The following is a 12,052-nucleotide window of genomic DNA, read 5'->3' as shown; positions in this document are numbered from 1 at the left end:
TATATATATATACTATAGTTATAACAATACATACATTACACCATATATATACACACACACACACTTATATACTACATCTTCTAGGCTATAGATAGGTCAGTTGGCCACTTACCTGGTTGCTGCAGAGCCCTTTCTTGTCTTGCTGGCTGCTGCTGCCAAACTGAAAATATAGAAAAATAAAGCACATTAACAAGGCAATCAGGTAAAAGACAATCAAGTGATCAAGTGATCAACAAAGCAAATTAACACAGCAAGGTGTTGTTTGAACCTACTGATTCCTGAAGGAGTTATCGTCTTACAAAAAATGCACTGCACAGAGTCCTTCTTTGCAATATCTGGCCACCATCCAAACTGCCATCCAGGGTCTCGAGACTTTGCCTTCCTCTTGGGATCTTTTGCTTCAGCAGCCATTTCTGGAGGCAGTTTTGCTAAGGCCTTCTCAACAAGAGATGCAATGTCTGGAGCAGTTGATGCTGCTGAACCAGCAGCAGTTGATGCAACTGAGGAACCAACTTCTCCTTCTCCTTGAACTTCCTCAGGTAGGTACACTTCCACAGTTCCACTGCACGCTGCCTCTGTCGAACTAGATCTACAGAGAGAAAAAGATCTTGAAGCTTCAAACACTGGAAAAGCACAAATCTTGAACGAGGACTGATGACTGAGACTGACCTGAGGAGGAGGAGCTCATCTTGTCGATCTAGATCTGCAGGCCTGCTTGCCTGCAGCAGCAGCAGCCGCAAGGAAGAGAGGGAGGCAGCTGGACGGGAGGGAGGAGGAGGAGGAGCTGGGAACCGGAAGGGAGCTCTGGAGGAGAGGGAGCTGCCGAACTGTGTGAGTGAGGAGAGAGAGAGAGGCTGAGGGAGTGAGGAGTATATCAATAAGAGAAACCCTAATGGGCTTGGGCCAAAACTTACAGCTTGCTTGGCCCAACTCCCTCAGCAGATGCAGCCCATTCTTATTTCCTCTGCCTGGACGCTCAAACACCCTGGACGTCCGATTAATCGCGATTGGACGACGATTAATCGGACGTCCAGATTCCTGGACGGTCTGGCCTGGACGGAGGCCCTGGACGATACTGCTGGACCGTCCAGGACGATTAATCGCGATTAATCGGACGTCTTGAAAACAGGGTTCTTGTGTCATAAAAAATCATGGAACATCATGAGGGATTCGTCATGTCTAGTGAGAGGGGTCAAAATCTTCTCTCTGATCTGACGTTTGGTTTCATCCTTTGTACCCTGAAATGAGCAATGTATGAGGTTCAGGTGCACACCAGTGTACTCTAAATTGTTTGACTTTGCATCAAGATCAATTCTGGACAACAAGATATGGCAAACATGGGATGCAAGCCTAGGAACTTACATTGCAATTTGTACTCTAGATTAAAGAATGCGGCTTAAAACGAACGAATAGTGCAGTGGCAAGGTTGCCTTTTTCCATTGCTTAGACCACAGTTCGATTCTCCCTGCCACCTTTTCTTTTAGAAGGGCAGGCTTGGTGCAGTTGGTGAGAAGCTCACCCACCGAGCACCAGGTCCTGGGTTCGAAGCAGCCTTCCTGCATATTTGCAGGGGTAAGGCTTGCTTCGGTTACCCCTTCCCCAGAACCCCACTCAAGTGGGAGCCGCCTGGCATTGGGTCTGCCTTTTTTTTTATTAAAGAATGCGGCTTCAAGTACGGCAAGTTACTACAAGTAAGTATTGTAATTGCCGTAGATGATTAATAGCTAACCTCAAGTAGTTCAGCCATGCAATTGGCCATCAGGCGCAAGTTTAAAGCAGCATGATAAAGATGATCGATGTAATGTTCCCGATATGTATTTTTCACTCTCCAAACAAGAAAGTGTGAATTTCCTGTTCCTGATGCCGCAGAAGGGACTCTCTGCAAAAATAATGGACTTATATTCCCAGCAGGAGCAGTTCTTTTGTTGTGACCATTTAAAGTACAGAACAATATGCTTACAAATATTTAACTCACTACTACTTTACTAAATGCTTGGCAACTGGCAAGCGTAACAGTTCAGCAATTGTCTTCACTGCTGAATCCATGCTTGGCTTAATATATCGATCAGGTAGAAGTATTCTGAAACTTCTTCTCCATAAAAATAAAAACTGAACCCTCCACAAAATGGTATTATATTTGGCAAGCACTATGGTGGTATGGCTGATATGTTCCCAGAAGAATAGTTACTTTGTAAGACTCTTAGACTAGTAAATCATTTAGAGCAAACAAAAGCATGAAGAACAGTGGTAATATAAGCATCTAAAATTTTCCTATTCTAGCCTTCAGCTTTAGGAACTGGCAGTTGCGTAAAATCACTTACATATAAATTATCTGTATTTACATAAATTATTGATTAGCTAAATATAGTTGCTAGCAGAAGTCTCCGTGTAGGTTGAGGAGTTAAAAGTTGAGTTTTCAAGCAACATTCACAGAAGTGAGCCTCCTGGGGATGCAATGGCTAGTCCATGGGACTCAATACTACTTCAGCACTTGGTTGTTGGACCCTGGTCAAGGCATTTTCTCTGCCTCTTCTGACCCTGAAAACCCAGGGTCGCCTTGTATCCTTGGATCTCAAATAATCTTGGATGTAATATGAAAATCTGCTCAATTAAACCACCACAACCACAAACACCCACCCACGCAACTGGCAGATGCACATTAACAGCATCCATTGTGCCAATCATGTGCACACTGTGTGAAGATTTTTAAAGATGATAATGTAGCCTGTCTGGTAGCATCCATCAATGTATAAGTAGACCAATGTTCAATAGATAGGGAAGAAAAGACAGTCTGAGATTTTCTTCATTCCAACCACTCATTCTATTTGGCAATATTTATTCCGCAACTACCACTCAGAAAGACCCAGAGGTCAGTAAGAGAAGGTTAGCAGGAAATGTCCAGATGTGGCCTATTAAATGACATAATAAACCATCAACCCCTTTCACATCATTAAAGTAGGGATAGAGAGCAAAAACATTGCAATAAGTAACTGTTATTTTCTTCAACTGAAAACTATTTTGAAGCAGCAACTCCAAAGTAAAGGGACAAAAGTATTGTAAAAAGGATGGGAGTAGGCAAAGCTTGTCCAAGCAAGAAATGCTACATGTGTAGAGTTTATGCAACAAACCTCTGAATCTATGTATTCATCCTTCCAAAGTTTGTATAAAGTTTCGTGAACAATCTGCTTGTCTAGAATTGTCCTGTCAGTAATCTGCAAATTTCGATGGAAGTCTAGCATCATGCACTGACGTTTGTAACAGAGTGAAAAAAAAACATGAACACACCAGCGTAATGAAGATCAATGCATCATTGACGCATATAAAGTGCGTCTGAAAACATACAAAAGAGTGCAATTTCCTCAGCATAGAAAATTACTTACTTCATCAGTCTCAACTGGACCACCTTGTTTCAGTAATAACCTAAAAATTGTATAAGCTTCTTGCCCATGTTTCTTTTTCACAAGAGACTCTACCTATATGCACAGAAGAGGAACCAATATGGGTTTGATTTAAGGATATTTGAGTAACCCTAAACAATAAAAGGATGAAACAGTAAAGCATTCACGTACCTCATCATTTCGACATGTCTCGACCAATTTGTTTAAATCTGCAAAGGAACACACAACTGTCATGCAAAAATCTTACATAAATAGCTTGTAATGTCAAGGCTGATAGTGTCATTGTTAGATAAGTCTCACATATGTGCATCTATGTATCTATCTATATTACTAGATAGGGCTAGGTATAGCCTCCCCGGGGTGATCTCGACCATTGATGGGATCACATGGTGGTTTTACGGGCCTCCTGTGGCCGCCTAGTAGCATATACCCTAGAATATGCAGTCGGAGTCTGTATATATGTAAGACTGCCCTTTGGGCTTAGTGGGTTGGAGTGAAATGAAAAATCCATTTGGGCCAACAGTCCTAGTGGAAGTCCAAATTAAGAATTACATCAGTGTTCAAGAAAGGCTACATAGGTAAACAAGCATGTTAAGTCAAAACCACCAGCTAGTCAGCAACATCACAAGCTAGTTAATTTTGAGAGCAGATTTAAGGTAGTATGTACCAAATAATGATACAGAAACTGATGCATTAAAGTTTCAAGCAGAGAGGAATTCAGATAACCAGACAATTCAAGTATGAGTGATACAACAGTCCAGTCTCCAGTTCATGTACAACAAATAATTAAGTACAAGTCTTACCGAAAGTGAATTGTTCTGGGTCCCTAGTGGTAGAAATGCACTCCAGATCATTCAATACACTGATTATCTGATCCACTGTCATTGATGAACCTCCTTCCTTCTGTCCTACTCTCTCCAAAATTCCATTCATTGGTGATGTCACTGCAAAAGTCAGAAATTCATTACTAAAGTAGTTCATCTCATCAAAATAATTTAAACTTTGCCAAGATACAATCAAATCTGATACTTTGTCCATCAAATACAAATAGCTTTCAAAGTTTTTAGTTTTGAAACCAAAAAATTATCATATATGCAGATCACATAAGAAATGCCCCCACTCCACAGTGCCCAAAAAATCCCAACATTCTTATTGTGTATAGTAAAGTGAGGATCACATAAGAAATGAAATTTAGGATTTGGGGTGTCAGAAAAATGATAAAACAGCACAACTTCATCTAAGGCCATACCAGTGTTGAATTAACTATTAGTCACTTCATTTCATAATAGTTTATCAGTTTATCGGGCTTCCTCATTTCAGAACAGTTATCCTACAGAGAGATCAACATTGCAATTATTACTGTGTTTTCCAATCCTTCAACTCTGCTACTAATGATGTTAACGATATGAGTGGCCTCTTATGTCAGTAATAATGGTCTAATATCATTATTCATTAGTTATTACTTATTAACAAGATTTTATGCCTCTTTGGTCATTGCATACAAAGTAGCATTTGAAATGGATTAAATGTATGGCTGCTCCAAGTATCTGGTCATAGAAGACCCTTACAGATAAATAGGTTCAAAATTACCAACTTAATGAACAGCTATCACATTGTGGTTTACTATAAAATAAAATTTATAGTGTCTTCATTAACACTAGTATAGTTTTAAACTAAAATCCTGTTTGGCACGGCTCCAGCTAATAGCTCCATCACAGATTTGAGGTTGTAAGCTAAAGTAAATTTGCCTAATATATATTTTATATTATCACTAAAACACTTGCTGAGTACACACAAACACAACTTCAGCCCCACAAATCTCTGGAGCTAGGAATACACAGCTCCAAGAATTCTTCGAGCTGGAGCTGTGGACATCTCCAAGACAGCCTTCAGGACCCGTTATGGCCAGTATGAGTTCACAGTGATGCCTTTTGGTCTGACCAATGCCCCTGCCTTTTTCATGACCCTCATGAATAAGGTGTTTATGGAGGAGTTAGATCGGTTTATCGTGGTATTCATAGATGACATACTGGTCTACTCTAAGAGTGCTGAGGAGCATGGACAACATCTCAGAGTTGTGCTGGGAAAGCTCAGAAAACACCAGTTGTATGCCAAGTTTAGCAAGTGTGAATTCTGGTTGCAGAGAGTCAGTTTTCTGGGTCATGTCTTAACAGCTGAAGGTGTTAAAGTGGACCCAGAAAAGGTCAAGACAGTATCAGAATGGAAGCAACCAACATCAGCCTCGGAGATCAGGAGTTTCTTGGGATTAGCCGGCTATTACCGGAGATTCATCGAAGGTTTCTCTAAGATAGCCCGGCCTATGACTGAGTTACTTCGGAAGGACACGAAGTTTGTTTGGTCTGAAGCTTGCGAGAGAAGCTTTCAAGAGTTGAAGAGGCGACTAACTTCTGCCCCAGTGCTAGTCTTGCCAGATAATCAGAAGAGCTTTGTCGTTTATTGCGACGCATCCCGACAAGGATTGGGTTGTGTGCTTATGCAAGAAGGAAGAGTTGTAGCTTATGCCTCAAGACAGTTGAGAGCACATGAGCAGAACTACCCCACCCATGACTTGGAGTTAGCTGCAGTGGTGCATGACCTCAAGATTTGGAGACATTATCTGATTGGGAATAAGTGTGAAATCTACACGGATCACAAGAGCCTGAAGTACATTTTCACCCAGTCAGACCTCAACCTTAGACAGAGAAGATGGTTGGAGTTGATCAAAGACTATGATTTGGAAATTCATTACCACCCTGGAAAGGCTAATGTGGTGGCTGATGCGCTTAGTCGTAAAGCATATTGCCATCACTTAGTCACACAAGCCCCAGAGCTGAGTGAAGAAATGAGGAAGTTGAACCTAAGGGTTGTACGCCGCTCTTGTAACTATAACCTTAGTGTCCATCCTGTCCTGGATGACCAGATAAAGGAAGCTCAGATGGAGGATAAAAGATTGGTATGGATTAAAGATCGCAACAGTGAAGGCAAAGCCCCAGATTTCAGAGTAGATAAAGATGGAGTCTTGTGGTTCAAGAAGAGATTATGTGTGCCTAAGCAAGGTCATTTCCGCAGGACCATCTTGGATGAAGCCCATAACTCAGCCTATTCCATTCACCCTGGCACTACAAAAATGTACCTAGACCTTAAGGAGAAGTATTGGTAGAATGGTATGAAGGGAGATATCGCTCGATTCGTCGCTCATTGTGATGTGTGCAAAAGAGTCAAGGCAGAGCATCAGAAGCCTAGTGGATTACTCCAGCCGTTGCCGATCCCAGTATGGAAGTGGGATGAAGTTAGTATGGATTTTATCACCGGTCTACCAAGAACCCAGAGCGGTCATGACTCAGTTTGGGTGATTGTTGACCGACTCACTAAAGTGGCACACTTCATCCCAGTGCGTACCACTTATGGAGGTGATAGATTAGCCAAATTATATATTGAGCGTATTGTGAAGTTGCATGGAGTACCTAAGAGGATTGTGTCAGATAGAGGCACCCAATTCACTTCGAGATTCTGGAGCAGGTTACATGAAGCACTTGGTACACAGTTGGACTTCAGTTCAGCCTATCATCCTCAGACTGATGGCCAGACCGAAAGAGTTAATCAGATCCTTGAAGACATGCTAAGAGCCTGTGTTCTTACTTATGGCAAAAATTGGGAAGACAGTTTGCCATATGCAGAGTTCTCTTACAACAACAGCTACCAGTCAAGCTTAAAGATGTCGCCGTTTGAAGCCCTCTACGGGAGGAAGTGTCGCACACCTCTCATGTGGACCGAAATCGGTGACCGCATTATTGAGGGCCCAGATTTTATTAAAGAAGCAGAAGACAAGATAGCAGAAATCAGAGAGAATCTAAAGGCAGCTCAATCCCGCCAGAAAAGTTATGCCGATAAAAGAAGGCGTACTCTCAGCTTCGAAGTTGGAGACTATGTGTACCTTAAAGTTTCCCCAATTCGCGGCACACGCAGATTCTAGGTACGAGGAAAGTTGGCTCCACGTTACATTGGACCTTTCCCAATTATCAAGAAAGTGGGAGCGGTAGCCTATAAACTTCAGTTGCCAGCAGAGATGTCAGATGTACACGATGTATTCCATGTGTCCCAACTCAGAAAGTGCCTGCGAGTACCAGAAGAACAAGTGGCCCCAGAGACAATCGACCTACAGGATGATCTCAGATATCAAGAGGTACCAGTAAAAATTCTGGACACTGTGACGCGAAGAACCCGCAACTCAGAAGTCAGGATTTGCCGAGTTCAGTGGAGCAGGCATTCGGAAGCAGAAGCAACTTGGGAGAGAGAAGACGCGCTCCGAGCCGAGTTTCCCAGTCTCTTTAGTGGTGAAGCTGAATCTCGGGGACGAGATTCAACCTAAGTGGGGTAGGTTTGTAACATCCCAGTTTTCATCATGATTAAGGGGGAGTGTTGAAATTTATAATGTAAACTTCTAGAAGGTTCTATAAAAATAAGGATAAACCATGGCGTAATTTTGTTCACCATGACAAGGTTCTAGAATGTTCCACAAAAATCATAAGAAGACAAGAAGCTTGGATATTTTCTTGTCATGGTAAAATTTAGAATTTTCTAGAATTAGATATTTGTAGGGAACTTAGATATTTGTATGGAGCTTCCTAGATTGTGACAAGTGTCACTCATCCAAGAGGGTATGGGTGCCTATATAAGGAGGGTGCCACCCCTTGCCATGGCATACTACTCCACTCCATCCCACACACATCCAAGGGCATGGTAGAAGTGAGCATAGGTAGAGTGTGCTAGGTGTGTGTTCCTTTGTTCCTTCAATAAGGTAAGCGTCTTATAAGTGTTAGTCTTCCGGTTAAATTTAAGTACTTAGTGTATAAGTTGTGATCCATCGAAGGTTGGCTCTGCCACCCGGGATCACAAAAGGGTCTGGGCTTCATCGAAGGTTGGCTTTGCCACCCGGAAGCCAGCTTCATCTGTTGGTAGGCTCTGCCTCCCGGAAGCAAAAGGCGGCTCTGCCGTCAAAAGGACCCGGTACACTAAGTAACTAGAAGCTGACCGACTCTGAAGTGAGTTGGTGTAGATCCTCAACTTAGTAGGGCCACCTCAATTTCCAACAATCACTAAAATAAAACTTATGTTGCAATTAAACTAGTAACGTAAAATAATACTAACGTTATACGAGGTATTACATAACTATTAGGTAAACTATTTTATACTCTTGCCTTGCATTAGTACATTCGTTCCCTCCAGTAACCAGCATACGCATGCTTACACCTACGACAAAAATCATCTCGTTTCCATAAAAAGTCTCTTAAGTCACCGTATCATGCCATAATTCCCAGACAATCATGACAGCACCAACCTCCCTTGCCATAACTTCATCATTCCCTGGAAGCCACAGAATACCCACACCATTGACCTTGAAAAGACCCGTCATGGCAGCACTCACCTCCCTAAAGATCGGGGTCGCCACGCACAGTGCCGGCCGAGATTTTTTCCGCCGAACCGCCTCACCCGCTCGCTCTCACTCGCGCACGCGCGACACGCCGGCCCCACGATGGGACCGCGCACTGCCGCCGGCACCACGCCGTGCCGCCCACTCCCGCGTCCCCACCTCGCCCACGCCGCTGCAGCGTCCTCGCCGGCTTTGCCGCCTCGACGCTCGCGCCTTCAGCACTGCCACTATTTGCGTTGACGACGAGCTGCCACAGCCCACGCCGTCGCCGTCCTTGCGCAACACCGCTGCTGCTCTCCTCGCCTATAAAAGGAGCAAGGCCGTGACGAGCCCCGTCACCAGCCCAAGCACACCGAGCCGCTTCGCTCCACCAGCTGAACCACTCCTCCCGAGCCCAGCTCACTCACGAAACGAAGCTCCAACAATTGATCCTCTTCCTCGAGCTGTTCCGCGCCAAGGTGAGATGGCAGGCAGCTCCCCCGACCATTAACTCCACTAATAAAGGCTCAAAACACCCCCAGGCCGTGAGCACTTAATCCAAATCATTCTACCAATCAATACTGTAAACTCAATATCTCCTTCATATCAACTCCTTTTCACGTAACTCTTTTTCCTAAACTCTCCTCAAATCATATACTATCTATTCCTCCTATTTTCGTCTCCATTTGAGCTTATTGCTTGCTTGTGTTTGTTTGCCGGTTGTGCCGTTTTCGCTCATAGATCACGGAGTGACCGAGGAGGAGCCCGCCAAGGAGCCAGAAGACCGGTACCACGAGCAGGAAGCCGCCGCCGCCGACGCGTACGCAAGCGAAGGCAAGTTTCATCGACCCCTACGTGAGCGGTTGCATCCATGTGAGGACGTTTAGCTGTAGCCTGGGTCTAGGATCGATTACATATACCAGTACTTGAGTGATTGAGTGTGCTCATACATGCATATGAGTAGTTATGCATATCCAGAGTTGAGACTAGGATATGAAGGGTTTTGGATGAGGCTAGGGCAGCTGGGTATGCTGGAGCCGGCGCTACCGTGGTGGTAGACTGGCAGGTGAGTGCTACCGTGGTGGTAGGCTCGAGTTGACATGTTGAGGGATGGTTGCTGCCCTGGTGAACCATAAGGACCGAGTTGTTTTGACATCTCACCTAGCTTACTTTCAGTACGACCACATGAGTTTGTATGGGCAAACCTTAGCCTAATCCCACTGGCTAACCTGGTAGTCGTCCGAGGTGGATATGTTTTGGGGAGAGACCTGGAATGGTCCAGACCCGAGGGTTTGGGGGCGACTAGTCGGGGTTGAGCCACGGCTGGGTGTCGGCTATGACGGAGCCGTCTCTGGACGGTGAAGTGCGTGTGGGTAAAGCGTACAACCTCTGCAGAGTGTATAATCCATTCGAATGGTCCGTGTCCACGGTATGGACAGGCTACGGTGTGGTCCTGACAACTAGTGAGCTACCTATTGTGTGTTGTGTCGGAAAGAGTTGCATACCATTAGCTGCATTATTAGTAGAATGTGCTTATTATGCGTCGTGCATGTCATTTCCCCTCCCGTAGGGTGAGGTGGAGCTTGCTGAGTACTTTTGTACTCACCCTTGTTGATTTTTCTCCAGAGGATTCTGACTTTGTGCCAGAAGACTATAAGTAGATCGTGTCCGCACCCAAGCTGATCGAGTGGAGCCGTGATGGATGAAGAGCTAGTCCTGCATGTCGCTATGCTAGTTGTTATCCTATGGTTGTTCTGTGTAGCTTTGTGTTGTCACTTTACTCCTCATGTACGTGTTAAATAAAGCTCTGTATGACTCTGGACTCCATTTGATGTAACATGTATTATGCCGGAGACCTTATTCGGTAATTAATATATGGTTTAGCATTGATCTTCGGGTCGGGGCGCTTCAATAAACCAAACCTCCAATTAGTTCTCCGAAAGGGACAGCATCAGCGTCAGGCCCCGCGCTGAGATGAGATGATAGCGAAGAGGAAACAGAGAAAAGCAGGCCGTCCCTGTCGTCCCCGGTCTCTCCCTCTCGGTACTTACCCACCCACCTGTTAGACAAAGAGCAAGCGGATCGAGAGGCTGCAAGCAAGCAAGAAATCTTGCGCCCGGCCGGACGGTTTTGGTTTGCTTCCAAGGAAAAAACCTTCAGCCCGCACGGCCACGCCATCTAAATTCCCAACCAGACCCCAGCTTCCCTTGCGAACGGGCCGGCCGCACGCGACGCGAACCCGAGCAGAAGGCAGGCAGGCAGGGGCAACAGCAGGGCGGGGGCGCCATCAAGCAGCAAGCATGCTGGAGCTCCTGCTGGTGGGGTGCAGCAGCGTGGTGGTGCTCCTCCACGGCGCCAGCCTCTTCCTCCGCGCGCTCTTCGCCCCGCGCCACGCCGTCGCCAGGCCCATCAGGTGCGTGCCGTCCCGCGTGCTCCCGCGCACCGCGGCAAGGGGGCCTTTTTCCCTTTTTCTTTTTGCGCGATCTCTGAGACTCTGACACAGGCAAGGGGCTTCCTGTTTCTGCAGCTTCCTCGGGTTCGTGGCCTGACCGGCGGACCGCGCGTGATGAGCCGGCCGGCCACGGATCGGGTGAGGGGTCCCGGCCGAGGTCCGGCCAGGTCGTCGCCGATGGATGAAGGGGATCGCTGGTGTAAGTTACGAGACAGAGCCCCTCGACCGATGTAGATAGCTTTGCTGGTCGTGTTCATGTGGATTGTGAAAAACACGAGTACTCTCACTACGCGTGTAAATTGTCCAAGTTACACACGCCACATCAACGAACTGTGCCCACAGGTTTATTAGTTCGTGCGTCTCCCCTTGGTGCAGCTTACCGATTCCTTGACAGATCTGAGGAAGTGCAGTGTGCGCGCGCTACTGGCAAGTTCAGTAGAGTACAGCCGGAGGAGCCAGGCAGGTGATCTTCGATCTGCGCATCCCGCTCCACGGTCACGTCGCGCGGAGCTTGGGTGCCTCGACGGCTTGGCGGCGGTTGGCACCGGTTGTGACCTCTTCCAAGGACCGGTGGACGTCCGCTGTTGGGTTGTGATACCGACCTGCGGCGGGAGTTGCGCGCGGGCGCGGTGGATTGTTTTTTTATTTTATTTTTTGCGGTGGATTGGTTTAATCAGTGATGAGACAGTGACCCGCAGCAGCTGAACGTGCCCGTAACAACTCGACTCGTTCGTTGCACCGGCTGCCGGCCGGCTGCGCGACTCTCTTTAATTTTACTGAAAAATATGTCCG

At 45.9% G+C, this 12,052-nt stretch overlaps 2 protein-coding genes and 1 long non-coding RNA gene across 4 annotated transcripts; 1 reads left to right on the top strand and 2 right to left on the bottom strand.

The window, feature by feature from the left end:
• Nucleotides 1-108: 108 nt before the first annotated feature.
• Nucleotides 109-549, bottom strand: LOC120707612. The gene is made up of 2 exons (XR_005689046.1): nucleotides 273-549; nucleotides 109-160 (listed from the first exon to the last, which is right to left on the bottom strand). It is a non-coding gene; the product is annotated as an uncharacterized LOC120707612 (long non-coding RNA).
• A 584-nt stretch (nucleotides 550-1,133) lies between these two features.
• Nucleotides 1,134-5,241, bottom strand: LOC120707611. Of its 2 annotated transcripts, XM_039992540.1 has the most exons (7): nucleotides 4,202-5,192; nucleotides 3,570-3,607; nucleotides 3,381-3,473; nucleotides 3,129-3,212; nucleotides 1,730-1,879; nucleotides 1,363-1,556; nucleotides 1,134-1,238 (listed from the first exon to the last, which is right to left on the bottom strand). In XM_039992540.1, the coding sequence occupies exons 1-6, from the start codon at nucleotides 4,434-4,436 to the stop codon at nucleotides 1,383-1,385; spliced, it is 774 nt and encodes a 257-aa protein (XP_039848474.1). In that variant the 5' UTR covers nucleotides 4,437-5,192; the 3' UTR covers nucleotides 1,134-1,238; nucleotides 1,363-1,382. The 2 variants fall into 2 exon arrangements, with proteins under 2 accessions (XP_039848474.1, XP_039848475.1); XM_039992541.1 differs by lacking the exon at nucleotides 3,381-3,473 and having other exon boundaries at nucleotides 4,202-5,241.
• A 4,818-nt stretch (nucleotides 5,242-10,059) lies between these two features.
• LOC120710135 lies at nucleotides 10,060-11,610 on the top strand. Its single transcript, XM_039995800.1, has 3 exons — nucleotides 10,060-10,098; nucleotides 10,875-11,221; nucleotides 11,336-11,610. Exons 1-3 carry the CDS (start codon nucleotides 10,060-10,062, stop codon nucleotides 11,355-11,357), a joined length of 408 nt encoding a protein of 135 aa, XP_039851734.1. The 3' UTR covers nucleotides 11,358-11,610.
• Nucleotides 11,611-12,052: the final 442 nt, after the last annotated feature.

This window comes from Panicum virgatum, chromosome 5K (assembly GCF_016808335.1).
Source record: "Panicum virgatum strain AP13 chromosome 5K, P.virgatum_v5, whole genome shotgun sequence".
In the NCBI taxonomy this organism is placed as follows: Eukaryota; Viridiplantae; Streptophyta; class Magnoliopsida; order Poales; family Poaceae; genus Panicum; species Panicum virgatum.
The sequence above is the reverse complement of the archived record's forward strand: the minus strand, read 5'-3'. Positions and strand labels throughout refer to the sequence as shown.

Bases quoted from the DNA above. Each gene is read 5' to 3' on its own strand.
- LOC120707611 (XM_039992540.1), bottom strand. From the start codon at position 4,436: ATGGACAAAGTATCAGATTTGATTGTATCTTGGCAAAGTTTAAATTAT. The intron at 1,880-3,128 runs GTTTGTTGCATA...TTATTTTTGCAG, and splicing joins ATGAATACATAGATTCAGAG to AGAGTCCCTTCTGCGGCATC. The intron at 1,557-1,729 runs GTTAGCTATTAA...GCAAATATGCAG, and splicing joins GCATGGCTGAACTACTTGAG to GAAGGCTGCTTCGAACCCAG.
- LOC120710135 (XM_039995800.1), top strand. From the start codon at position 10,060: ATGTTTTGGGGAGAGACCTGGAATGGTCCAGACCCGAGG. The intron at 10,099-10,874 runs GTTTGGGGGCGA...CCCACCTGTTAG, and splicing joins GGAATGGTCCAGACCCGAGG to ACAAAGAGCAAGCGGATCGA. The intron at 11,222-11,335 runs GTGCGTGCCGTC...CTGTTTCTGCAG, and splicing joins GCCGTCGCCAGGCCCATCAG to CTTCCTCGGGTTCGTGGCCT.